This window comes from Oncorhynchus keta, chromosome 29, assembly GCF_023373465.1.
Source record: "Oncorhynchus keta strain PuntledgeMale-10-30-2019 chromosome 29, Oket_V2, whole genome shotgun sequence".
Classification (NCBI taxonomy): Eukaryota; Metazoa; Chordata; class Actinopteri; order Salmoniformes; family Salmonidae; genus Oncorhynchus; species Oncorhynchus keta.
This window is the reverse complement of record NC_068449.1, coordinates 27,024,515-27,052,287: the sequence shown is the minus strand read 5'-3', so window position 1 is coordinate 27,052,287 and position 27,773 is coordinate 27,024,515. Positions and strand designations below refer to the sequence as shown.

The 27,773-nt window shown below is 43.1% G+C and overlaps 1 protein-coding gene across 1 annotated transcript in view; it reads left to right on the top strand.

The window, feature by feature from the left end:
- Window positions 1–27,773, top strand: part of ldah (lipid droplet associated hydrolase) — a 60,992-nt gene that overhangs the window by 10,308 nt on the left and 22,911 nt on the right. Inside the window, exons 3-4 of the mRNA XM_035743164.2 lie at window positions 306–440; window positions 4,111–4,280. Coding sequence (XP_035599057.1) covers window positions 306–440; window positions 4,111–4,280 — 305 coding nt within the window. The remainder of the gene's footprint in view (window positions 1–305; window positions 441–4,110; window positions 4,281–27,773) is intronic.

The following is a 27,773-nucleotide window of genomic DNA, read 5'->3' as shown; positions in this document are numbered from 1 at the left end:
TTGTTGTTGTGTATTTTATCTTTATTTAACCAGGCAAGTCAGTTAAGAACAAATTCTTATTTTCAATGACAGCCTAGGAACAGTGGGTTAACTGCCTTGTTCAGGGGCAAAACAACAGATTTTTACCTTGTCAGCTCGGGGATTCAATCTTGCAACCTTTCGGTTACTTGTCCAACGCTCTAACCACTAGGCTACCTGCCGCCCCAACTTGTGGATCTGAATCGCTACATCCCTAGTTTTTATCATGTGGTGATACATTTGCAGAGCACTTTATGATGTTTATAGTGTTTTTGGCATCTTTGCAGGTAACCCAGGTGTGGTTGGCTTCTACAAGACCTTCATGCAGACGCTTCACCAGACATTGGGGCGGCGCTACCCTGTGTGGGCAGTGAGCCATGCTGGACACTGTGTGCCTCCTGATACTATGGACATGATTGAAGGTACATAACTAATTCATATCTCTTATTGAGAATGCTTTGTTCAGCTGGACTTATTCACATCAACAGTACATCTCCTGACCACTAATGACTGATTAGCTAGCTTTGAAATGGGCAGGTCCTTGTTAGCTCACTCTCCAATACAAAAGACGATGCTAAGGATGGCGCAGGAGAAGAGGAATGTTAGCTGAGCTGGACGAGTTAGCCTGAGCCAAGGGGCCTCTCCCTCTCCCTCTCTAGCCAGCACCACCATATGAGCCCTGTAATATTCATTCATAAAGCAGTGAGGACGTTTTTATTGTGCCTGATACATGGGAAAGACATTACCAAGCCCTCACATGTAGTAAGTTAAATCCCTTCTCCGAGGGCTCATGAGATACATTGGACGATACAGTTTGGATCTGTCCACCTTGAGAAGGACAAAGGACAAATATATCCATCTTGAGGGTTTGTAAAGGACAGATAAGTGTGTAGGTGTAAGTTAACATTCTGTCAAAGTGTACCCTGGTAGGTAGACTCATTTGGATGTGCGATAACTAGCGTGAGTCCTGATGATAACTTGACGGAAGTCTTGATTTCCAGGCTTCTCTTTACGTAGCTCAAAAGCCTGGAGACAGACATGACAAAGTCACGTAATCAGACAACCTATTTTGACCATATAGATTCCAATGTTGAATTTGCAGATGTAAGATGATTATGGTCATGACACAATATATATATATTTTATTATAATGAGAAATAATGATGTAATACTTAGTATTGTCCAGAGGTTTGTTAGAGTTGGTCTAGATTAAATAGACATTCATGTAACAAAGTGAAGCATTGAACAGTTCCTCTTTTATTGTGAACACATGGCACACACTTGTCGAAACTTCCAACTCATAAATGATTCATGGAACACACAAGGCAAAGTCTGGAGATAGTCAATAGATACAGTAAAAATAAAATCAGACAACCCTGCCAATTCGTAGCATGTCATCCGATCATCAGAGAGAATAAATGAAAACCACTCTGTTCAGCCTGGTGTTCTAGGGGGTGACAATGAGCAGCAGCCCTATCTCAAGATGGGCAGGGAAGGACTCATCTTTTATCCCAAAACCTCAACAACTGCCCTGATTAAGACCAGAGAAAGGCTCAAATTGTCTAGCAGCAAGTCCTGTGTTCATCTCAATAGTCCCTCATCATGTCTTTCCATTTGATGAGATGCCCTTATCCAAGGAAATCTGCTCACTATGATTAGGATTTACTGTAAATACTACTAAATAATTTATCTGCATGTGGCTATGATAACCACATGAGCGTGCAGCCTGGCTATCATGCAGTATTATTCCAGCATTACTAACTAGGTGTTCATTCTTAGGATGGCACTTTCCATATCCACTCGACTATTACCCACATCCAACATGGAAACACAAACATGTCTGACATATCAGCTTCCTTTTCACCTCTCTTCTTGCGGCTTCAATCCAAGCCTTTGGGGATTTACCACCCTGGTCAACCCCTTGAATGCTTGCCATTGATTTACAACTCGTCAAAGAGCATTCAGTTTGCTAAGGGATAGGGTGGCATCGTAGAGCAGCAGCTTCTAAAACCTCTGGGACGTCCAAGGAAAGGCCTCACCGATACAGAGAAACCCATACAGCATTGATTGGGCCTCCTCTGACTTTCCAGTGACTTGTGCAAATTAAAGACTGGCAGTTATTATTATTAACAGCTAATGCATACTTGATGAAGTTGAAAAAAAGTTTTCCAGTTTTGGAAAAACAAACAAGAGTAAAAAAAAAAGTGCAGCATTAAAGGTTCTATTCCAGATCTTCCAGTGGTAGAAGTGTTCCTGTGGCAAGGCAAGTTTTACTTGATGGTTTTGATGACTGTAAAAATATCTGTTAATGCAAACACAGGGAACATTCTCCCTGTGCCAGCATCAATAATCCATTCCTGGGTCACGGGATCCTCCAGGGGCCTCAGATCTCATTCATTTTGTCAGAATGAGTTTGCAACGCTACTTTTCACCAGCAACTTTCTCACTTTGATATGGCTAAATTGCACACTATTAATGTCCAGAGTACTAAAACACGCATTCAGAAAATGTAATCCCCCCCCAAAAATGCTACACCAGCCAAGGTCTAATATCACGAGAGGTTTTTATGGAGACTTTCTGATTCCAATTATGCTCCCACCGCTATCGTCGGTCACGTCTACAACTCCATGTGATTTTTGCCATGGATATTGTTTGGTTGAATGTTTGAGCATATCTTTTGAAATAAGTGTTGGAGACAAATGGCACAAAATAGTAGAAATTTGCAATAATGACTTAAACCTTTTTGTTTACCACCACTTTATGACATTTTGGTCTGATGCCCAGCTTTTCAATCGGAATCAAATCATTTCAAGACAACATTCACTTTATCTTGTTTCTTGATCGCTCGTTTTTTATGCAAGGTCGACAAGTGTGGCCTACCACTGTGGTACAGATGTTGAACCCAGCTTCACAAACCCTTTTGAGAAGGAAGTTTGTAATTCTGAGAGGAAGTATGCACAGTACAGGAACTAGGCTGTTGCTAATCTCCTTCTCATCTCTTTCTCCGTATCCTCGTCAGCTTCATTAATGGTGCACCAACACCCAATTACAGAGGGGGGAGTACCAAAAGAAAGAGCCTACACCTCCCATGTCGCAATCAGTAACACCACAAGTTAGGTTTCTTTTGACACATAGGAAATCAGTTACCTTTTCCCTAGAAGAAAAAATGCAGCACACATTTATTGCACATTTGTGAGAAGGCTTTAATCGCTTAACGGGCCGCCCCAGCCTGGGATGTTCTTTCTCTTGCCAAGAGGATCATTATGGTGTGGGGGAATTTGTCTTTGCCATATGTTATTCTTTATTGATCCATTAATCACAATTTGCACTCATTTTGTTTTTTCCATTATACAGTAAGCATATCCCCAACCCCCACAACCTTCCCGACCCGATCCTTATGCTGTCTGTACAGAACGGCTGCTCCAAATTCCACTCTGAAAGAATCAAACATCAAGTCCCTCACCAATTATGTTCAATTCTATGCGGATTTATTTTTTTCGTTATTTTGAATTTTGAATTTGTCTTTTCCCGCCGGCTAAATCACCATGGACACTTTGTATTCTTCCTTTCGGTCTTTCTTACCTTCTTTCATCATCTCTCCATCTCCTTTTCTCATACCCTCTAATCATAACATTGTCTTGGATTTGACTGCTCTGCACAGGTAGGGAATTGTTAACCGCTTCCTTCAAAGTTTTGTTCTCTCACTAGATTTACAGCATTATATGATAAAATATCGTTAAATATCTTTCCAAAAAGATTACAGAAATGAAATCAAGATGTTTCTAGAGTACTTCTTAACTTCGATTGCCCTTTGGATGTTCTTGTTTTAATTTTGTTGTCAAAGGGACCTGCGTACTACTAATGAGAGGACATCAGTGAATGAAACAGTGAACATTACCGTAACATGATGTCCCTGGGCCTATGTTGGGGTGATCCATGTGCCAAATGTAACTAAAGACTATCTTGTGTACAGAGACATTGATGAATGATGCTTGCTCATGTCCTTGATCAGAATGATTTGGGTGATGGTGAAATAGATGATGTCATACTGATGTAATACTGAATACTAATGATGAACCTTGATCTTTGCAGACCCAACAGTGATGGCAGCGGGGGACGTGTTTGGTTTGAACGGGCAGATAGAGCACAAGCTGGCCTTCCTCACGGAGCATGTTCCCAGGGACTCTCGCCTGGTCCTGGTGGGCCACTCCATTGGCTGCTACCTCATCCTGGAGATGATGAAGAGGGATCCTGAGCTGCAGGTGAGTCCCCACTTTGATTCAAGTAATACTGTAGACGTGAAGTTGTAGTGTAATGTCTATAACATGGAGATTTGTCAAGCTTTAAGTGATCTATGAAGGTTTTCATAGATCTCTACAACCTTCTTGACCCACAGTTGACCTGCTTTTTATGTTCATACATTAGAATTACTGAATTCATTTACCACCATGATAAGCATTGATTCCCATATAGCTGCCTCTGCTTCATGGCACTCTGCTGTCCAGTGATGGGTTAGGCTGATTCCAGGGTGGGAGCATGGCACATTGCGAAGTGCAGTGAAAACACTGCCTCAGCATGTGAGAGGTGCATGTTAGAGACGGCCTGTGAAAACATCCTAGGCCGAGATAGGACTCCCCCTGTAACCTTACCACTCCGCTCGCAACGTTAAAGGTTAATGGATTGAATAACAAGAAATTGTCTTTTTTTTTCTGGGGGGCATTCCAGCTCTTATTTCAGATAGAGCCTTTTCACAGGATGTTTTTGTCTTGTTTCTCTACTTGTCTGTAATTTCCCTTCTCTGTGGGGCTTTTTCCTATGTCATATGTGTTGTAGAGACCAAAATGTAGAAACATTGGTAACTGCTCTGTCTAATCTTAATCGTGCTATCTTTAACATTTCCTTAAGCAAATAGTGCATAGTGATACAGTTGAAGTTGGAAGTTTTACATACACCTTAGCCAAATACATTTAAACTCAGTGTTTCATAATTCCTGACATTTAATCCGAGTAAAAATTCCCTGTCTTAGGTCAGTTAGGATCACCACTTTATTTTAAGAATGTGAAATGCCAGAATAATAGTAGAGAGAATGATTTATTTAATATTTTATTGATTTCATCACATTCCCAGTGGGTCAGAAGTTTACATCCACTCAATTTGTTTTTTTAGCATTGCCTTTAAATTGTTTAACTTGGGTCAAATGTTTCGGCCCATTCCTCCTGACAGAGCTGGTGTAACTGAGTCAGGTTTGTAGGCCTCCTTGCTCGTACATGCTTTTTCAGTTCTGCCCACAAATGTTCTATAGGATTGAGGTCAGGGCTTTGTGATGGCCACTCCAATACCTTGACTTTGTTGTCCTTAAACCATTTTGCCACAACTTTGAATGTATGCTTGGGGTCATTGTCCATTTGGAAGACCCATTTGCGACCAAGCTTTAACTTCCTGACTGATGTCTTGAGATGTTGCTTCAATATATCAACATTATTTTCTTTCCTCATGAAGCCATCTATGTTGTGAAGTGCACCAGTCCCTCCTGCAGCAAAGCACCCCCACATCATGATGCTGCCACCCCTGTGCTTCACGGTTGGGATGGTGTTTTTCAGCTTGCAAGCCTCCCCTTTTCCTCCAAACATAACGATGGTCATTATGGCCAAAAAGTTATATTTTTGTTTCTTCAGACCAGAGGACATTTCTCCAAAAAGTTTGATCTTTGTCCCCATGTGCAGTTGCAAACTGTAGTCTGGCTTTTTTTCTGGATGTTTTAGAGCAGTGGCTTCTTCCTTTCTGAGCAGCTTTTCAGGTTATGTCGATATCGGACTCGTTTTACTGTGGATATAGATACTTTTGTAGCTGTTTCCTCCAGCATCTTCACAAGGTCCTTTGCTGTTGTTCTGGGATTGATTTGCACTTTTCACACTAAAGTACGTTAATCTCTAGGAGACAGAACGTCTCCTTCCTGAGCGGTATGACGGCTGCGTGGTCCCATGGTATTTATACTTGCGTACTATAGTTTGTAAAGATGAACGTGGTACCTTCAGGCGTTTGGAAATTGCTCCCAAGGATGAACCAGACTTGTGGAGGTCTACAATTATTTATTTAGATTTTCTCATGATGTCAAGCAAAGAGGCACCGAGTTTGAAGGTAGGACTTGAAATACATCCACAGGTACACCTCCAATTGACTCAAATGATGTCAATTAGCCTATCAGAAGCTTCTAAAGCCATGACATCATTTTCTGGAATTTTCCAAGCTGTTTAAAGGCACAGTCAACTTAGTGTATGTAAACTTCTGACCAACTTGAATTGTGATACAGTGAATGATAAGTGAAATAATCTGTCTGCAAACCATGCAAAAAATGACTTGTGTCATGCACAAAGTAGATGTCCTAACCGACTTGCCAAAACTATGGTTTGCTAACAAGAAATGCGAGTGGTTGAAAAAATGAGTTTTAATGACTTCAACCTAAGTGTATGTAAACTTCCGACTTCAACTGTATGTAGGCCTTTATAGATATACAGATCTGTAATAGTCAAGGAATGAATAATAAAGTGCTTAGTCTGAAAACATGCAGTACATAAAAATAGCTAATTCTATCAGGTTATTTTATTTTATCTCATGTTTTCAAGTAAAAAACTTAAACAACCAGTTGGCTTTAAGTAGTGTTACCCAAATACCCCACGACCACTTAAATAGGCTACACGTTTATGCATCAACCTTGAGCTACGTCACTCTCCCTCTCTGTCTCTCCATGAGCTGGTATCTCCTCCTGAGATTTGGCACAGCCCATTCTGTGGTCCAGCCGGCTCTGCCATATTCTTGTCGGTAAAAAAAGAATGAAGAGAAAAATACTTCCTTTCCCACTGAAGATTGCAGGCTGCCAAGAAGAAAACACAAGCGATTATGTCTTGTAACGTATGATGTGTGATAATCAGAAACTCCTGTTCCTTTGGGTCTCAGGTATTTGTGTTGGAATAATGGCTTGCCTTATGGGTTGGGACACCGACGAGGCCTAGGTAAGCAGTGGCGGGCCTTTTTGTATACTTATGGACAGAAAAGGAGTCAGAGTTCAGCTTGTAGCAGGGACCAGACTGGGGTGAGTTAGCACACTGCCAGAGCAAAGCATCTGGCATGCTGCCTGCCCCTGAAAATTAGATTTGGGAGGAAGGCCTGATGAGAATGTCTAGGTTATGCCCAGAGTTTTCTCCAGGTGCATTATGAAGAGTTTATGTTTGGCCTGGTCTTTCTAACACCATGTTCATACAATACTACAAGCTTTGCTTTGCATCTGACACAATTTGGAGAGAAGTTGTTGTTTGTGTCTGTCTGTTTGTGTGTGTGTGTGTGTACAAGGTAGCATACACTTGGTATACAAAACATTATGAACACCTGCTCTTTTCAGGACATAAACTGACCATGTGAATACAGGTGAAGGCTATGATCCCTTATGGATGTCACTTGTTAAAGCTACATCAATCAGTGTAGATGAAGGGAAGGTTAAAGAAGGATTTTTAAGCCTTGAGACAATTTAGACAAGGATTGTGTATATGTGCCATTCAAAGTGTGAAGACACATTATTTAAGTCCCTTTGAACAGGGTATGGTAGTAGGTGCCAGATGCACCGGTTTGTGTCAAGAACTGCAACGCAAGGGCACCCGAGTGGCGCAGTGGTCTAAGGCACTGCATCGCAGTGTTAGCTGTGCCACTAGAGATCCTGGTTCGAGTCAAGGCTCTGTCGCAGCCGGCCGTGACCGGAAGACCATTGGGGCGGAGCACAATTGGCCCAGCGCTGTCCGGGTTAGGGGAGGGTTTGGCCGGCAGAGATGATCTTGTCCCATCGCGCACTAGTGACTCCTGTGTTGGGCCGAGCGCAATGCACGCTGACACAGTCGCCAGGTGCACAGTGTTTCCTCCTACACATTGGTGTGGCTGGCTTCCAGGTTAAGCGGGTATTGTGTCAAGAAGCATTGCGGCTTGGCTGGGTTGTGTTTCGGAAGACGCACGGCTCTCGACCTTCGCCTCTTCTGAGTCCGTACAGGGGTTGCAGCGTTGGGACAATACTGTAACTACCAATTGGATACCATAGAATTGGGGAGAAAAAGGGGTAAAGAGGGGTAAGAAATAAAAGAACTGCCACGGATATCATATTGGTCCATCCGCCAAAGGACATCCAACCAACTTGACACAACTATGGGAAGCATTGGAGTCAACATGGGCTAGCTTCCCTGTGGAACACTTTCGACACCTTGTAGAATCCATGCCTGACAAATTAAGGCTGTTCTGAGTGCAAAAGGGGAGGGTGCAACTCAATATTAAGAAGGTTTTCCTAATGTTTGGTATAGTCTGTGTATATTGGTTAAAAAATCAGTCTGATCTTCCTGGCAGCACCATCATGTTTTCCTTACCGGTACAGAGAACAGTCAAACCAAAAGCTCTTTAGAAGCCAACTCACTTAACCTATCCCTTTTCAATCTCTGTACCTGTCATTTACACACAAACAGCATCTCCCGTTGACTTGACAACAGATGGCTTTCCATCTTGCTCATACAGTTAGCATGTAAGAAAGGTGTCTCTGGGGATTCTCTGGTCAGAGGAGCGTTCTAAATCATTTTCAGCTTTGTGGCTGGCAGTTCTAACTGGAATCCAATTAATGTGAAATGATAGGTTAGACCATGTTGGCATGAGATAGCCATCAGATCATGTTGTATACATCCAATATGACTTTAAGGAAACCAGCTGCCTCAAAATATGTTTAGCGTGGCAGCTCTCTCTTCCTACCGCCTTTCACCACAAGGCTTGTTGTAGTAATGGAGAGGGTGATACCCTGATACTGGGCACAGCACAGCAGGCTACAAGGAGCCAAGTCTGTCTTGTTTCAAATGGAAATCCTCACACTGTTTCCACAATGGCACTTTGGTTCAATGGAGTGTGGCTTGAGTGAGGCTTACGCTGGAGATTTCTGGCTGCTCATCACTGAGTAAATGCTGTGATTCACATTAGAATGACGCCACCTGTCAGAAGACAATGATCTATGATATACATTGACATCTGTCTCCCCCGAGATCATTGTCTGGGGCCAAGATTAAGAGCACAGCTGCCAAGAGTGGTCTTAAGTGGGAGACTACACTATTGAGACGCCATCTTTGAATGGCAGGGGAAGGCTAGATTCAAACCAGCATGTTGAACGTTTATGCATTTGTTTGCTGCCTGCCCCCGTGTCTAATCTTTATGCTACTGTGCAAATACTACTGGGGTTTTTGTTGCCCAAACTTCAGAAGCAGACATTGGGGTCCAGTAGCAGGGGATAGCTGGAACACTGCTGGAGTGCAGGCATAAAGAGCTGATAGCCTGAGGGGTCAGGAGAAATATGCCGCAGGAATGTAGCCTCACAACCCACTGCAACAGGGGGTGCTGGAAGCTGTGAAAACAATGGTCGCACGCAGTTCAGGGGAGTTTATATTTGAGTCTGTCTATGTTTATGTGGGCTATTCACTGCAATAGATCAATACTATGTGTTCTGAGTTTGTGCTTACAGTATATAGATCAATTCTAAATTCTGTCTACTCGAATTATATTTTATTTTATTTATTTAAACTTTATTTAACTAGGCAAGTCAGTTAAGAACAAATTCTTATTTACAATGACGGCCTACCCCGGCCAAACCCTAACCCGGACGACGCTGGGCCAATTGTGCGCCCCCCGATAAAACAGTACTTTTTAGTAGGCTACGTTGTGATTGTATATTTAGCACTGTTTGGAAGAACATTGGATATGATATGCCAAAACAGTGATTTCACTTGTAACCACCGCTGACTTGTTTATGTTAATCTCCAGGGGATCATTATCAGGCCAGACAGACAGAAGCAGATTGGCAGAGAAATAACAGAGTGGAAAAGTGATTGTTGGATATCTGGACCAGGTTGTTTATGTCTAGAGGAAGAATATGTATGGCATCTAGACTATAGAGCCTATATGTTGTCAAGCAGGGTAACTGACCCAACAGCCTTCAGTTTCATCTTCTGTATCTTAACCTTGTTCTGAACACCTCCAAAACAAAGGTCATGTGGTTCGGTAAGAAGAATGCCCCCCTCACCTCATACAAGAACTTGGGAGTATAGACTTGGTTTCCTCTATCGTAATCGCTATTCTTTCACCCCAGATGCCAAACTAACCCTAATTCAGATGACCATCCTACCCATGCTAGATTAGGTAGGTGTAATTTATAGATCGGCAGGTAAGGGTGCTCTTGAGCGGCCAGATGTTCTTAACTATTCATCCGTCAGATTTGCCACCAATGCTCCTTGTAGGACACATCAATGCACTCTACTTCTCTCTAAACGGTCCATCTCTGTATACGTGAAGCAAGACCAACTGGTTGATGCTTATTTATAAAACGCTATTAGGCCTCACTCCCCCCAATCTGAGATACCTACTGCAACCCTCATCCTCCACATATAACACCCATTCTGCCAGTCACATTCTGCCAGTCCCCAAAGCACAAAATTAGGAAGCTGCTGCTTCCCTCTTTAATAATACCTTTCCTGATGACTTGAATCAGAATAATAAAGTCATACATTTCCAGAAACAGGCTAGATTCCCAAGTTCTTGTGAAGTGAGGCTCCAGTTACGAGGAAGTCGATACTCCAGTCCACACAATATGAAACATCAGTGCTGGGCCCTAACCTGAGGTGATGATCACGCTGGTCTGCTGGTCCACATTCACTCTCTCTTTTAGAGAGTCCGTCAATACAAAATATTTCAAGAACTTTGAAAGTTTCTTCCAGTGCAGTCACAAAAACCATCAAGCGCTATGATGAAACTGGCTCTCATGAGGACCGCCACAGGAAAGGAAGACCCAGAGTTACCTATGCTGCAGAGGGTAAGTTCATTAGAGTTAATTGCACCTCAGATTGCAGCCCAAATAAATGCTTCACAGAGCACAGAGTTCAAGTAACAGACACAGCTCAACATCAACTGTTCAGAGGATACTGCGTGAATCAGGCCTGGTTAAATTGCTGCAAAGAACCCACTGCTAAAGGACAGCAATAAGAAGAGTCCTCTCTGCAGATGACTTCGTCAACCATTTTGAAAAGAAGGTCGACGACATCCGATCCTCGTTTGCTAAGTCAAACGACACCGCTGGTTCTGCTCACACTGCCCTACCCTGTGCTCTGACCTCTTTCTCCCCTCTCTCTCCAGATGAAATCTCGCGTCTTGTGACGGCCGGCCACCCAACAACCTGCCCGCTTGACCCTATCCCCTCCTCTCTTCTCCAGACCATTTCCGGAGACCTTCTCCCTTACCTCACCTCGCTCATCAACTCATCCCTGACCGCTGGCTACGTCCCTTCCGTCTTCAAGAGAGCGAGAGTTGCACCCCTTCTGAAAAAACCTACACTCGATCCCTCCGATGTCAACAACTACAGACCAGTATCCCTTCTTTCTTTTCTCTCCAAAACTCTTGAACGTGCCGTCCCTGGCCAGCTCTACCGCTATCTCTCTCAGAATGACCTTCTTGATCCAAATCAGTCAGGTTTCAAGACTAGTCATTCAACTGAGACTGCTCTTCTCTGCATCACGGAGGCGCTCCGCACTGCTAAAGCTAACTCTCTCTCCTCTGCTCTCATCCTTCTAGACCTATCGGCTGCCTTCGATACTGTGAACCATCAGATCCTCCTCTCCACCCTCTCCGAGTTGGGCATCTCCGGCGCGGCCCACGCTTGGATTGCGTCCTACCTGACAGGTCGCTCCTACCAGGTGGCGTGGCGAGAATCTGTCTCCTCACCACGCGCTCTCACCACTGGTGTCCCCCAGGGCTCTGTTCTAGGCCCTCTCCTATTCTCGCTATACACCAAGTCACTTGGCTCTGTCATAACCTCACATGGTCTCTCCTATCATTGCTATGCAGACGACACACAATTAATCTTCTCCTTTCCCCCTTCTGATGACCAGGTGGCGAATCGCATCTCTGCATGTCTGGCAGACATATCAGTGTGGATGACGGATCACCACCTCAAGCTGAACCTCGGCAAGACGGAGCTGCTCTTCCTCCCGGGGAAGGACTGCCCGTTCCATGATCTCGCCATCACGGTTGACAACTCCATTGTGTCCTCCTCCCAGAGCGCTAAGAACCTTGGCGTGATCCTGGACAACACCCTGTCGTTCTCAACTAACATCAAGGCGGTGGCCCGTTCCTGTAGGTTCATGCTCTACAACATCCGCAGAGTACGACCCTGCCTCACACAGGAAGCGGCGCAGGTCCTAATCCAGGCACTTGTCATCTCCCGTCTGGATTACTGCAACTCGCTGTTGGCTGGGCTCCCTGCCTGTGCCATTAAACCCCTACAACTCATCTAGAACGCCGCAGCCCGTCTGGTGTTCAACCTTCCCAAGTTCTCTCACATCACCCCGCTCCTCCGCTCTCTCCACTGGCTTCCAGTTGAAGCTCGCATCCGCTACAAGACCATGGTGCTTGCCTACGGAGCTGTGAGGGGAACGGCACCTCAGTACCTCCAGGCTCTGATCAGGCCCTACACCCAAACAAGGGCACTGCGTTCATCCACCTCTGGCCTGCTCGCCTCCCTACCACTGAGGAAGTACAGTTCCCGCTCAGCCCAGTCGAAACTGTTCGCTGCTCTGGCCCCCCAATGGTGGAACAAACTCCCTCACGACGCCAGGAAAGCGGAGTCAATCACCACCTTCCGGAGACACCTGAAACCCCACCTCTTTAAGGAATACCTAGGATAGGATAAGTAATCCTTCTCAACACCCCCCCTAAAAGATTTAGATGCACTATTGTAAAGTGGCTGTTCCACTGGATGTCATAAGGTGAATGCACCAATTTGTAAGTCGCTCTGGATAAGAGCGTCTGCTAAATGACTTAAATGTAAATGTAAATGTCTTGATTGGGCCAAGAAACATGAGCAATGGACATGAGACTGGTGTAAATCTGTCCTTTGGTCTGATGAGTCCAAATTTTAAATTTTTGGTTCCAACCGCTGTGTCTTTGAGATGCAGAGTAGGTGAACAGATGATCTCCACATGTGTGGTTCCCACGTGAAGCATGGAGGAGGAGGTGTGATGTGTGGGGGTGCTTTGCTGGTGACACTGTCAGTGATGTATTTAGAATTCAAAGCACACTTAACCAGCATGGCTACCACAGCATTCTGCAATGATACACCATCCCAACGGGACAATAACCCAAAACACACCTCCAGGCTGTGTAAGGGCTATTTGACCAAGAGGGAGAGTGCTGGACTGCTGCATCAGATGACCTGGCCTCCACAATCACCCAACCTCAACCCAATTGAGATGGTTTGGGATGAGTTGGATGAGCATATTTGGGAACTCCTTCAAGACTGTTGGAAAATCATTCCTCATTAAGCTGGTTGAGAGAATGCCAAGAGTGTGCAAAGCTGTCGTCAAAGCGAAGAATCTCAAATATAAATATATTTAGATTTGTTTAGCACTTTTTTGGTTACTACATGATTCCATACAGTATGTGTTATTTCATAATGTTGATGTCTTCACTATTATTCTACAATGTAGAAAATAGTTTTAAAAAACCTTGAATGAGTAGGTGTGTCCAAACTTTTGACTGGTACTGTACAAGCTCTAGGATGCCCACAGGCCTCACAAGACTCATCTGAAGGTCCCCCAGTACCAGCTGAAAAAAATTGTGTATTTAGTGACAAAAATAAGGGGTTAAAGACATAAAAATGTTTGCTGATCTTTCTTATATACTTATACATCAAGGGGTCTTAAAATTCTAAATCAAATATCAAAATTATCCTTGGTATGACCTTCTTAAAAGGTTCCATATAGCTTAGTAGACCCCCCCCCCCTCCCCTCTCCTGGCTTTGCGAAAGTATTCACCCTCCTTGGCATTTTTCCTATTTTGTTACCTTTCAACCTGGAATTAAAATAGATTATTGGGGGGCTTGTGTCATTTGATTTACACAACATGCCTACTACTTTGAAGATGCAACATATTTTTTTTTATTGTGAAACAAACAAGAAATAAGACAAAAGAATATAGAGAACTTGAGCATGCATAACTATTCCCCCCCAAAGTCAATACTTTGTAGAGCCACCTTTTGCAGCTATTACAGCTGCAATTCTCTTGGGGTATGTCTCTATAAGCTTGGCACAGCTAGCCACTGGGAATTTTGCCCATTCTTCAAGGCAAAACTGCTCCAGCTCCTTCAAGTTGAATGTGTTCTTCTGGTGTACAGCAATCTCAATTGAAGTCTGGACTTTGACTAAGACATTTAAATGTTTCCCCTTGAACCACTTGAGTGTTGCTTTAGCAGTATGCTTAGGGTCATTGTCCTTCTGGAAGGTGAACCTCTGTCGCAGTCTCAAATCTCTGGAAGACTGAAACATTATTCCCTCAAGAATTTCCCTGTATTTAGCGCCATCTATCATTCCTTCAATTCCAGTTTCCCAGTCCCTGCCAATGAAAAACATCCCCACAGCATGATGCTGCCACCACCATGCTTTATTGTGGGGATGGTATTCTCTGGGTGATGAGAGGTATTGGGTTTGCACCAGACATAGCATTTTCCTTGATTGCCAAAAAGCTCAATTTTAGTCTCAGCTGACTAGAGTACTTTCTTCCATATGTTTGGGGAGTCTCCCACATGCCTTTTGGTGAACACCAAACATGTTTGCTTATTATTTCCTGACCTGTTTGGAGAGCTCCTTGTTCTTCATAGTGCCACCTGCTTGGTGGTGCCCCTTTGCTTAGTGGTATTGCAGATTCTGGGGCCTTTCAGAACAGGTGTGTATATATACTGAGATCATGTGACAGATCATGTGACACTTAGATTGCACACAGGTGGACTTTATTTAACTAATTATGTGACTTCTGAAGGTAATTGGTTGCACCAGATCTTATTTAGGGGCTTCATAGAAAAGGGGGGTGAATACATATGCACGCACCACTTTTCCGTTTTAAAATGTTTAACATTTTTGAAACAAGTTTTTTTTTTTCTTCATTTCACTTCACCAATTTGGACTATTTTGTGTATGTCTATTACATGAAATCCAAATCCATTTAAAAATCGATTCCATTTAAATTCCAGGTTGTAATGCAACAAAATACGAAAAACACCAAGGGGGTGAATACTTTTGCAAGGCACTGTAGTGGGCTAATAGCAGTAATGACAAATATTTTTTTCATATGTTTTATTGATACGTCAAGGAGTCTTAAAATCCTAATCTGGTATGACCTTCTTAAAACAATTCCATATAGCTTAGTAGTTCCCCCAACCTGCACCCGAGTCTATAATATTGGGACCGCAGCGCATCCCGCCATAAGGAGAGACTGCTATCACGACCCAGCCATAGCCACATAGAATTGAGCTGCCACAAGCTCGATACCCACTAATATCATAAATATTATAACACTTACCCCATGAATGTGTCTAGTTTAGTTCAGGACGTTACACATTAACACATTTACAAGCAGTCTGAGATACCTACTGCAACCCTCATCCTCCACATAGAACACCCATTCTGCCAGTCACATTCTGCTAGTCCCCAAAGCACAAAATAGTCCAATTAAGTCAAATGACTTGATATGAAAAGGGTTGAGAATCACTTTGATGGACTAACATGATAAATCTTGTGTTCTGATAAATGTGACCGACCACCTTGATTGTCTTATGTAGCAAAATGTGATATTGTGTTTTTAACATTGGATAAAAGCAGATATACAAAATGGTATATCATACACTGCATTTGAAGAACAATGGGAAAGTAATTATGCTTTGAAAGTTGATAAACTTGTAACTTCACTTTTGAGAAAATGTTTTGATCCGAGCGTTCTGTCATAACAACAACAGTCAGGCACTCAAGCTAACTGGCTAACGTGAGATAACCGTTCATAGACCATTTTACTCGCCCTAGCAGAGCTGGTTAGGCTGTTTTTATGTTATCCAGAGCTTTGGTGACTGCAACTGTGCTGCTGGCAACAATATATGATTCTTTGCCAAAGTTTACTGACACCAGCCATATTCAACAGGTGTTGAGCGTTCGTAAATATGTCAGTTATTTTGCGCTCTGGCACACTCAGACGAGAGTGCTCTGAAATCGGAGTAGATAGCCAGAGCGAATTTACCAGCTACGTCTATCAACAGTTGTTACGGTGACATTCTATTGAAATGGTTACTTGTATAGTGGAGTCTTTTGTTAAGACATGTAGCTAGCTAGCTAAACAATGAACCATAATCCCAACTCACCCTGCATGAATCTGCAGGTAGCTAACCAACCAGGTTCAATGTTAGCTAGCTAACATTAGGCTATAACTAGCAAAGCAAATGGCTCTGAGATACGAATAATAAGATCATACACGTAACATAACGTTAGCTAGCGAGCCAGCCAGCTAACATTAGCTTGCTAGCTAACAGTACGCTTTAACTTGAAATTAAAATGATTTTCTGTCAAAATTAGAAACGTGTAATATCATGGATGTATGCCTCTCCCTGTCACAGATGCCATGGTTGCCCTTAGTCTGAAGATGTAATCCAGATACAGGTGTTTTCTCCATCTCCTTACCTATCATACTCTAATTCCACTGATTTCAAACCTCAGTCCTCCATTTAAGCCAGAAAGTAGAGCGCAACACTTATGCAGTTCTACTACGTGATACATTTAAAAAAAGCTGCGTTAGACAGGATTACCTACTGCACACATACTGATCAGCTCAAATAGACAGAAATGTGCTATATGGCAGACCAATCCAAACTCATCTCTAGGCATGTCCAGCCTGCTCATTATCTCAGCCTATCATGGCTAGCGGGAAGGTTGCTGGCTTTTTCTATGGCTAAACCAACTAGGCTTGTGATTTAACACTTTTATTTGTATTTACAGATTGCATACAAGTCTGTTATTAAGGCACATTAATCTTCACATGTTCCAGAAGGCATCTTTGCCAAATAAACTTATTTTAATTAAAAAAAAAGTTTAAATGTCTCTCCTTTGAAGTAGTGACATGCGCCTAGTTTCCTGAAACAAGTAACAAATATTAGTTAACATGTATAATGATGGGGAAAATGAATCTTCAGAATTTCTTCTAGAAGCTATGGAGTGATGACAAATGGTGACAAGGCCTCAAAACACAAGTCTCTGGAAAGACGCCAGATCTGGGAGGCCCTTAAAATCTCACTTTTTCCTAGGTGCTCAAACTGCCCCAGCTGTTTCTGTTGAATGGCAACATTTTATCACACCCATTATTCATGGTTTTGACTTCGCAAAGCCAGGCTCTACATCTCCACCAGGCTCAGAACATCTTTCGCATAGGAATGTGAGGCGGTAGTTAGAAATGGAAATGTACTTTCCTATGGGACTGAGTTATCATCAGTACCGTAGTAGCCTTATGAAGTCTTTGTCACTGTTTTGGGGTGGATGCTGAAGCTAAGAGAGTAATGGCCAAGGTTGTGTACCACACCTCAAATGTTGAGTGACTGGAGACATGGGTTGGACATGGATAGAAATGTTTTGAATGCCTTTTAATGGAGATATGTGTATCATATCATGGTCCTTCTGTAGCTCAGTCCTTCTGTAGCTCAGTTGGTAGAGCATGGCGCTTGTAACGCCAGGGTAGTGGGTTCGATCCCCGGGACCACCCATACGTAGAATGTATGCACACATGACTGTAAGTCGCTTTGGATAAAAGCGTCTGCTAAATGGCATATATTATTATTATTATATTATCATTAATGCAGCTCTGTAGCTGTTCAGTGCCTTACAGCAGGAGTGTCAAAGTAATTTTGCCAATGGGGCCATTTCTGTAAAGCCACATTTCAGGAGGGCTGCATATTGGTGACGACAAAAAAGTGCATTGTTACACACTTATGTAGTCTATATGCTTACTTAACACCATAATCTGGCAATTGCCTTGACTGCATTAACAAGCTGTTTAAATAAGTTGGGTCCTAAAATGTCCACTGAGCCTCATGTTTGACCCCTGCTCTAGAGGTTCTATATACAATGTACACACCCTATATAGTGTAATGGAGTCTAATAGTGTAATGGAGAATATTGATGGCTTGTTAACTGTTTGGGTGGGCTCTGGCAAATTTGACAAACTAGATCATTTTCATCAGCCTGATGGGAATATTACATCTACAAATTATAAATAAATGAATACATATTGAAACATTTTAATCTGCTTTTGTCTTTCATCTGGATAATGAAGGCGTTTCTATAGAGCAAGAAAAAGATTGACCTCTCATTACCTTTCTCTGTGGTCAGGAGTATTCATTACATTATGACCTTCACCATAAGTGTGTCGTCACAAATCTACCTGTCATCCCCACATACGTTCTCTGGTCCAGCTTTCCATAACTGTACTTTCCACCTGATGTCACTTACCACCCGAGACAGCTGACACATGTAGACACCACATTATATGCCATGGAGACTGGAGAGTGAGCCCTTAGGTCAACTCCATCCTTCCCTGTCTCCAGCTCCCTCCTCTTTCCTAGTCAGAAAATTCACGGAGCAGGCCTATAGCAGGGAGTTTGGGCATATCAATGGAGCCTGAGCAGTCCCCAGGCTACTTCTCTCTTATGAGGTGCGAGAGAGGTACGCGAGGAGAGCTTTAGTGCAGCCCTTAACCCACACTCTGTCACTTAACAGCAGCGGCTGCAATGGTCTGCACAAGGCCTTCCACACGCTCCATGGCCAGGTGGCCTGTATACTAATGTTTTACGACCAGAGGAACACCTGCTGTCTAACAGTGCGCTGGGTCTGGCCTGGCACTGCGTGGCCTGTCGGTCCATTGGACCTCGTTACCGAGTGTGTTAGGGCGGGCTGAAAGCCCCTGACCAACGTTCCATGCTGTTCCCAGAAACTTCTGTTAACTTTCCTTCTCTCTTTCCTACTCCTTTCATTTCTCAACTCAGCAACAATAAAAAAGGAAGGTAATATATCTATAAAACAACTAATGTTGGAATTTTTAGTCGTTGACAAATTGTTCCCATTTCGGAAAACCATTTGGTTTCCTTAGTTCCTGGGTAAAGCTGTACCTCTCTGAGCTTGTGTGTTCTTTACAAATGTTTCACTGTCTCAGGAGTTTGACTTCAGGAGTTGACTTCAGTAAACAGTACGTACGTGTGCATGCGTGCGTGTTTTATTTCACGAAACAGACTGAACATACACCCAAGTGAAATGTACGTGTCCTGTTGGCTGCAGCTCTGGTGCATCTGTAAAACATTAACATTCCTGCTCTGTCACATTTAGAGCTCAGGTCTTTAGAAATCAGCCCTTTTCACTGGGACATCTTAAGTCCACTCCTTTCGTCCATCCTCTGTCCGGCACAGTACAGCCAGATGCTGTTGCAGGTTCAAGGACTCTTCTGACCCGGCCACAGGGACTGGTCGTGTGTGTGTCCTAAGAAAACAAGCCGTAATTGAAGGGAAGACATGAAGCTTGTGTACAGTGCTTTCAGAAAGTATTCACATCCCTTGACTTTTTCCACATTTGTGACCCAACACCTTGATTCAGTCGTATGTAGCAACATTTTAAATTGTGTTTTTTATTTATTTTTTATTTTATTTTTTTACATTGGAAGAAAGTATAGACTCAGAGCTAGAAAATTTTATATCAAACACTGCAGTTAAGGAACAATGGGAAAGTAATTCTGCTTTGAAAGTTGATCAAATTGGCCCGTGAATGTTTTGGTACGCCTACTGGAGAGCTTTTCTTTGTCTACACCCATTCAGCATTGCTCACACCCTCTTAAGCCTTAGCCCCATCCATCTCTTTTAGGATTCACATTTGAGGCCATGTGCTAAACAGAGTATGGTAGTGTAGCAAACAATCAAAGATTAAGACTAAAAGTGCTGAAAGTAATAGTAAAAGCTGACTTTGGTGCCGGTCATGTTGTATTTCACATTACCGTCTTTGGTAAACACAATATCAAATAAAATCAAAATGTATTTGTCACATGCACAGGATACGGAAGGTGTAAATACTACAGTTTAGACCTGTAATCCCAACCCATACTACACTATATATAGTATGTGGACACCCCTTCGAATTACTAGATTCAGCTATTTCAGCCACGCCCCTTGTTGACATGTGTATAAAATCGAGCACACAGCCATGCAATCTCAATAGACTAACATTGGCAGTAGAATGGCCTTACTGAAGAACTCAGTGGCTTTCAATGTGGCACCGTCATAGGATGCCACCTTTCCAACAAGTCAGTTAATCAAGTTTCTGCCCTACTAGAGCTGTCTCGGTCAACTGTAAGTGCTGTTATTGTGAAGTGGAAACGTCTAGGGGCAACAACGGCTCAGCTGGGAAGTGGTAGGCCACACATGCTCACAGAATGGGACCGCTGAGTGCTGAAGTGCGTAACACGTACAATTTGTCTGTCCTCGGTTGCAACACCCACTATCGATTTCTAAAACTGCCTCTGGAAGCAATGTCAGCACAAGAACTGTTCATTGGGAGCTTTATGAAATGGGTTTCCATGGCAGAGCAGCCGCACACAAATCAAATCAAAATCAAATAAAATGTATTTATATAGCCCTTCGTACATCAGCTGATATCTCAAAGTGCTGTACAGAAACCCAGCCTAATACCACAAACAGCAAGCGCATTGTGTGTGGAAACACGGTGTCTAGGAAAAACTCCCTATAAAGGCCAAAACCTAGGAAGAAACCTAGAGAGGAACCAGGCTATGGGGGGTGGCCAGTCCTCTTCTGGCTGTGCCGGGTGGAGATTATAACAGAACATGGCCAAGATGTTCAAATGTTCATAAATGACCAGCATGGTCAAATAATAATAATCACAGGCAGAACAGTTGAAACTGGAGCAGCAGCACAGCCAGGTGGACTGGGGACAGCAAGGAGTCATCATGCCAGGTAGTCCTGAGGCATGGTCCTAGGGCTTAGGTCCTCCGAGAGAGAGAAAGAAAGAGAGAATTAGAGAGAGCATACTTAAATTCACACAGGACACCGGATAAGACAGGAGAAGTACTCCAGATATAACAAACTGACCCTAGCCCCCCGACACAAACTACTGCAGCATAAATACTGGAGGCTGAGACAGGAGGGGTCAGGAGACACTGGCCCCATCCGATGATACCCCCGGACAGGGCCAAACAGGAAGGATATAACCCCACCCAATTTGCCAAAGCACAGCCCCCACACCACTAGAGGGATATCTTCAACCACCAACTTACCATCCTGAGACAAGGCCGAGTATAGCCCACAAAGATCTCCGTCACGGCACAAGCCAAAGGGGGGCGCCAACCCAGACAGGAAGATCACATCAGTGACTCAACCCACTGAAGTGATGCACCCCTCCTAGAGACGGCATGAAAGAGCACCAGTAAGCCAGTGACTCAGCCCCTGTAATAGGGTTAGAGGCAGAGAATCCCAGTGGAAAGAGGGGAGACGGCAAGGGCGGTTCGTTGCTCCAGAGCCTTTCCGTTCACCTTCACACTCCTGGGCTAGACTACACTCAATCATATGACCCACTGAAGAGATGAGTCTTCAGTAAAGACTTAAAGGTTGAGAGCGAGTTTGAGTCTCTCACATGGGTAGGCAGACCATTCCATAAAAATGGAGCTCTGTAGGAGAAAGCCCTGCCTCCAGCTTGTTTGCTTAGAAATTCTAGGGACAATTAGGAGGCCTGCGTCTTGTGACCATAGCGTACGTGTAGGTATGTACGGCAGGACCAAATCAGAGAGATAGGTAGGAGCAAGACCATGTAATGCTTTGTAGGTTAGCAGTAAAACCTTGAAATCAGCCCTTGCCTTGACAGGAAGCCAGTGTAGGGAGGCTAGCACTGGAGTAATATGATCACATTTTTTGGTTCTTGTCAGGATTCTAGCAGCCGTATTTAGCACTAACTGAAGTTTATTTAGTGCTTTATCCAGGTAGCCGGAAAGTAGAGCATTGCAGTAGTCTAACCTAGAAGTAAGAACAGCATGGATTAATTTTTCTGCATACTTTTTGGACAGAAAGTTTCTGATTTTTGCAATGTTACGTAGATGGAAAAAAGCTGTCGTTGAAACAGTCTTGATATGTTCGTCAAAAGAGAGATCAGGGTCCAGAGTAACGCCGAGGTCCTTCAGTTTTATTTGAGACGACTGTACAACCATTAAGATTAATTGTCAGATTCAACAGAAGATATGTTTGTTTCTTGGGACCTAGAACAAGCATCTCTGTTTTGTCCGAGTTTAAAAGTAGAACGTTTGCAGCCATCCACTTCCTTATGTCTGAAACACAGGCTTCTAGCGAGGGCAATTTTGGGGCTTCACAATGTTTCATTGAAATGTACAGCTGTGTGTCATCCGCATAGCAGTGAAAGTTAACATTATGTTTTCGAATGACATCCCCAAGAGGTAAAATATATAGTGAAAACAATAGTGGTCCTACAACGGAATCGTGAGGAACACCGGAATTTACAGTTGATTTGTTAGAGGACAAACCATTCACAGAGACAAACTTATATCTTTCCGACAGATAAGCTCTAAACCAGGCCAGCCTTTTCTAAAGATTTTGAGAGGAATGGAAGATTCGATATTTTGTCCGATAGTTTTTTATATTTTCTGGGTCATGGTTTGGCTTTTTCAAGAGAGGCTTTATTACTGCCACTAGGAGGTTACTGTAACTAGGAGGTGGGGCCTCATTTAACACAGTAAATTCATCAGGCTTAAGCCATGTTTCAGTCAGGCCAATCACATCAAGATTATGATCAGTGATTAGTTAATTGACTATAATTGCCTTTGAAGTAAGGGATCTAACATTAAGTAGCCCTATTTTGAGATGTGAGGTATCACAATCTCTTTCAATAATGACAGGAATGGAGGAGGTCTTTATCCTAGTGAGATTGCTAAGGCGAACACCGCCATTTTTAGTTTTGCCCAACCCAGGTCGAGGCACAGACACGGTCTCAATGGGGATAGCTGAGCTGACTACACTGACTGTGCTAGTGGCAGACTCCATATGCTGGCAGGCTGGCTAACAGCCTGCTGCCTGGCCTGCACCCTATTTCATTGTGGAGCTAGAGGAGTTAGAGCCCAGTCTATGTTGGTAGATAAGATGAGAGCACCCCTCCAGCTAGGATAGAGTCCGTCACTCCTCAGCAGGTCAGGCTTGCTCCTGTTTTTGGGTGAGTCCCAGAAAGAGGGCCAATTAACTACAAATTCTATCTTTTAGGAGGGGCAGAAAACCGTTTGCGACCAGCGATTGAGTTGTGAGACTCACTCCCCCTAACTGGGAGGGGGCCAGAGACAATTACTCGATGCCGACACCTCTTTCTAGCTGATTTACACGCTGAAGCTATGACCTTGGTGACCTCTGACTGTTTCATCCTAACATCGTTGGTGCTATACTCTCTACAATCGCCAGTTTTAGCTTTAGCCAGCACCATCTTCAGATTAGCCTTAACGTCGGTAGCCCTGCCCCCTGGTAAACCGTGTATGATCGCTGGATGATTCGTTTTAAGTCTAATACTGCGGGTAATGGAGTCGCCAATGACTAGAGTTTTCAATATGTCAGAGCTAATGGTGGGAAGCTTCGGCGTCTCAGACCCTGTAATGGGAGGAGTGGAGACAAGAGAAGGCTCGGCCTCTGACTCCGACTCGTTGCTTAATGGGGAAAGCCGGTTGAAAGATTCTGTCGGCTGAATGAGCAACACCGGTTGAGCATTCCTATAGCATTTCTCTCCAGAAACCGTGACAAAGTTGTCCAGCTGCGGGGACCGTGCGAGGGGATTTATACTAACGTTACTATCTGTACCTACTGGTGGCACAGACACTGTTTCATCCTTTCGTACACTGAAATTACCCTTGCCTAACGATTGAGTCTGAAGCTGGGCTTGTAGCACAGCTATCCTCGTCGTAAGGCTATCGTTCTCCTGTATATTATGAGTACAGCAACTGCAATTAGAAGGCATCATGTTAATGTTACTACTTAGCTTCGGCTGTTGGAGGTCCTGACGAACCATGTCCAGATAAGGCATCCGGGGTGATAAATTAATGAAAGTTTCATTCATGAAAGAAAGTTGAGTGAGGGAAAAACCAAAAATATAAACGGTAATTAAAAAGTAAAAACCGTAAAGTTGTCAGGTAGCAAAGTAAGGTTGGCAACAAAACGTACAGCAACACGTAAACAGGTCTGCAAGTTGTGACCGGAAAAGCCTAAGATCACCATGCACAATGCCATGCATCGGCCGGAGTGGTGTAAAGCTCACCGCCATTGGACTATGGAGCAGTGGAGACACGTTCTCTGGAGTGATGAATCACGCTTCACCATCTGGCAGTCCGACTGATGAATCTGGGTTTTGCAGATGCCAGGAGAACGCTACCTGCCCAAATGCATATTGCCAACAGTAGAGTTCAGTGGAGGAGGAATAATGGTCTGGGGCTGTTTTTCATAGTTTGGGCAAGGCTCCTTAGTTCCAGTGAAGAGAAATCTTAACGCTACAGCATACAATGACATTCTAGACCATTCTGTGCTTCCAACTTTGTGGCAACAGTTTGGGGAATGCCCTTTCCTGTTTCAGCATGACAATGCCCCTGTGCACAAAGTGAGGTCCATACAGGAATGGTTTGCCGAGATCTGTGTTGAAGAACTTGACTGGTCTGCACAGAGCCCTGACCATAACCCCATCAAACTCCTTAGGGATTAATTGGAATGCCGACAGCGAGCTAGGCCTAATCTCCCAACATCAGTGCCTGACATCACTAATGCTCTTGTGGCTGAATGGAAGCAAGTCCCTGCAGCAATGTTCCAACATCTAGTGGAAAGCCTTCCCAGAAGAGTGGAGGCTGCTATAGCAGAAAAGGGGGTACAAACACAATAATGCCCATGATTTTAGAATGAGCAGGTGTCAACATACTTTTGGTCATGTAGTGTACCATGCACAATGCATGAATCTGCAGGTAGCTAAAGCTAACCAACTAGGTTCAGTGTTAGCTAGCTAGCTAACATGAGGCTATAACTAGAAATGCAAATGGATTTATGAGATATGAAACAGCTCATAAACGTAAAGTTAGCTAGCGAGCCAGCCAGCTAACCTTAGCTAGCTAGCTAACAGTACGCTTTAACTTGCAATGCAAATTGCTTTCTGACAAAATTAGAAATGTATTATTCCGCATTCAAGACAACTGGGAACTTGGCCAAAAATGAGCCCCGACTGGGAAAAGTCGTTTTGAACTGTCATCTAACTCTGAATTCCAACTCGGAAACTCGGGCCTCATTCCAGAGCTCCCATTTTCCGACCTGAATATCATTGATGTCATGATTTGACCTCGTATTTTGTTGAGTTCCCAGTTGTCTTGAAAGCACCATAATAACTGAAAATGTAGCTGGGCCCGTATACATGGATGAACGCTTCTCCCTGGTTGCCCTTAGCAAACCAACTATGATCAATGTCAGCTAGCTAACATTAGGCTATAACTAGCAAATGAAATGCAAATAATATTACTACACAGCTCATACACATAGTGTTAGCTAGCGAACCAGCCAGCTAATGTTAGCTAGTTAGCTAACAGTATGCTTTAACTTGCAATGAAAATGACTTTCTGACAAAACGTCAAACTTACAATTGCTGAAAATGTAGGTTTACTCTTACCCGTATACATGAATGAACGCTTCTCCCTCTCTGTCATGGATGCCATGGTTGCCCTTAGTTTGAAGATGTAATCCAGAGACAGGTGTTTTATACAACAGCCATCCTTGTTCTTTCTTCGATTCCCACTGTATTTGCAATCATACTCTGCTTCCACCAGACACAACTCTGTCAACTTCTTCCGTGACAACAACACTGATGATCGCCATATCTTCCCCATCACTTTCATCAGAAGACTCTACAATGTCTAGTTCATTTTCAGATCCAGAAAGAGTCAGCATTGCACAATAGTCCATCAGAATTCTTCCAACAAAATCTTTGTTGATAGTGCCTTTTAAATTCATTGTGAGCAGTAGCAACACTTTTGCAGTCCTTCGTGATATCTTTCAAAACATCTGTGGTATAATGGATTATCTACACATACTGAGCAGCTCATGTTATAGACAGAAGCATGCTACATGGCAGACCTATCCGAACTCATCTCTCGGTATGTCCAGCCAGTCCATTATAAATCAATCATGGCTAGCGGGAAGGTTCCTGACTTTTTCTGTGGCTTAACAATTTTATTCGTATTTACAGATGGCATGCAAGTTTGTTATTAAGGCACATTAAAGTTCACAGTTCTTGTTCCAGAAGGAATTTCTGCCAAAATGTTCAAATGCCTCTCCTGTGAAGTAGTGATGTGTGACATACGCCTAGCTTCCTGGAACAGGTCACATTTTGGTGTTACAACCTGAATTTAAAATGAAAAGCTGAAATATCTTGAGTCAATAAGTATTCAACTCTTTGTTATGGCAAACCAAAATAAGTTCAGGAGTAAAAATGTGCTTAACAAGTCATATAATAAGCTGTGTTGACACACTCTGTGCAATAATAGTATTTAACACACAATTATCTGTAATGTCCCTCAGTCAAGCAGTGAATTTCAAACACAGGTTCAACCACAAAGACATGGAGGTTTTCCAATGCCTCGCAAATAAGTTATTGTATTGGTAGATGGGTAAGAAAAAAGCAGACATTTAATACCCTTTTGAGCATGGTGAAGTTATTAATTACATTTTGGATGGTGTATCAATACACCTGTCATTACAAAGATACAGGCATCCTTCCTAACATTTGCTGGAGAGGACTTAAACTGCTCAGGGATTTCACTATGAGACTAGGGCTGTGGCGGTCATGAAATGTTGTCAGCTGGTGATTGTCAAGCAAATCACTGCTGGTCTCACGGTAATTGACCGTTAATTAACATAAACACATTTAGCCTCCTGGATTCCACACAAAGCCTACAAGCCACTGATGCAGACCTTTAGAACATCTACATTTTAAAAAGTCTAATAAATTCATCTAATATAGCCTACACTATCACAATAAATCCATTATTAATTTTAGACAGGTCGCAAGAAACATGATATGAAGAAAATGTAGTCTATTTCAGAAGAACAGAAAAGCATACTCTGAGTTGTCCCTATGTTAGGTCCTGATCTGGCTATGCCATATGACTGTGTGCTAGTTCATAGTTCATTTAGCAGACAAGATTTGCTTAGAATTCCTCGGCATTATTTTTATTTTATAGTATGAAGAATACAATTGAACATAGCTGAATAAAATAGAAAGGATATTTTCTCCAAACGATTTGAGGGAGTGCGCACATTCTGTGTTGAGCGTTAACAAAGAAACAGGTACTCCTATATGCTTAATTTAGTTATTTATGTAACTTTAGTCGTGATACAAATGTTGGTCTATATGTTTTGATTTGTAATACATTTTAAGGCTGCATGATGCGACTCTAATGTTTTTTTTGCGCAGGCTGTACACACTTCATCAATCTCTCATTCACAATTTGACAAGCACTTGATAATGCCTCAAATTTCCTGGCTGCATCCCCTTTGTGTGGCCGTAATGCCCCCTATAAAAATCCATGCCTTTTGCGGCCAGTAGCCATTGTGCCCTTGGGCTGAATATAATCATTATAATTCCCTTCTCCCAGGTGTGTGCCAAAGCAACTCTCACTCACATGCCTCTCCGTCATGTGATCGGGTCTTTTTCACAGGCTACAAGTGAAGACAGACACATCGGGGACGCAACTGCGCACGTCCTTATCCATTTCCGAGGCGCATATTGAAGATATTGGAAGAACTGTCCACATTTACTTTTCGTCAGCCA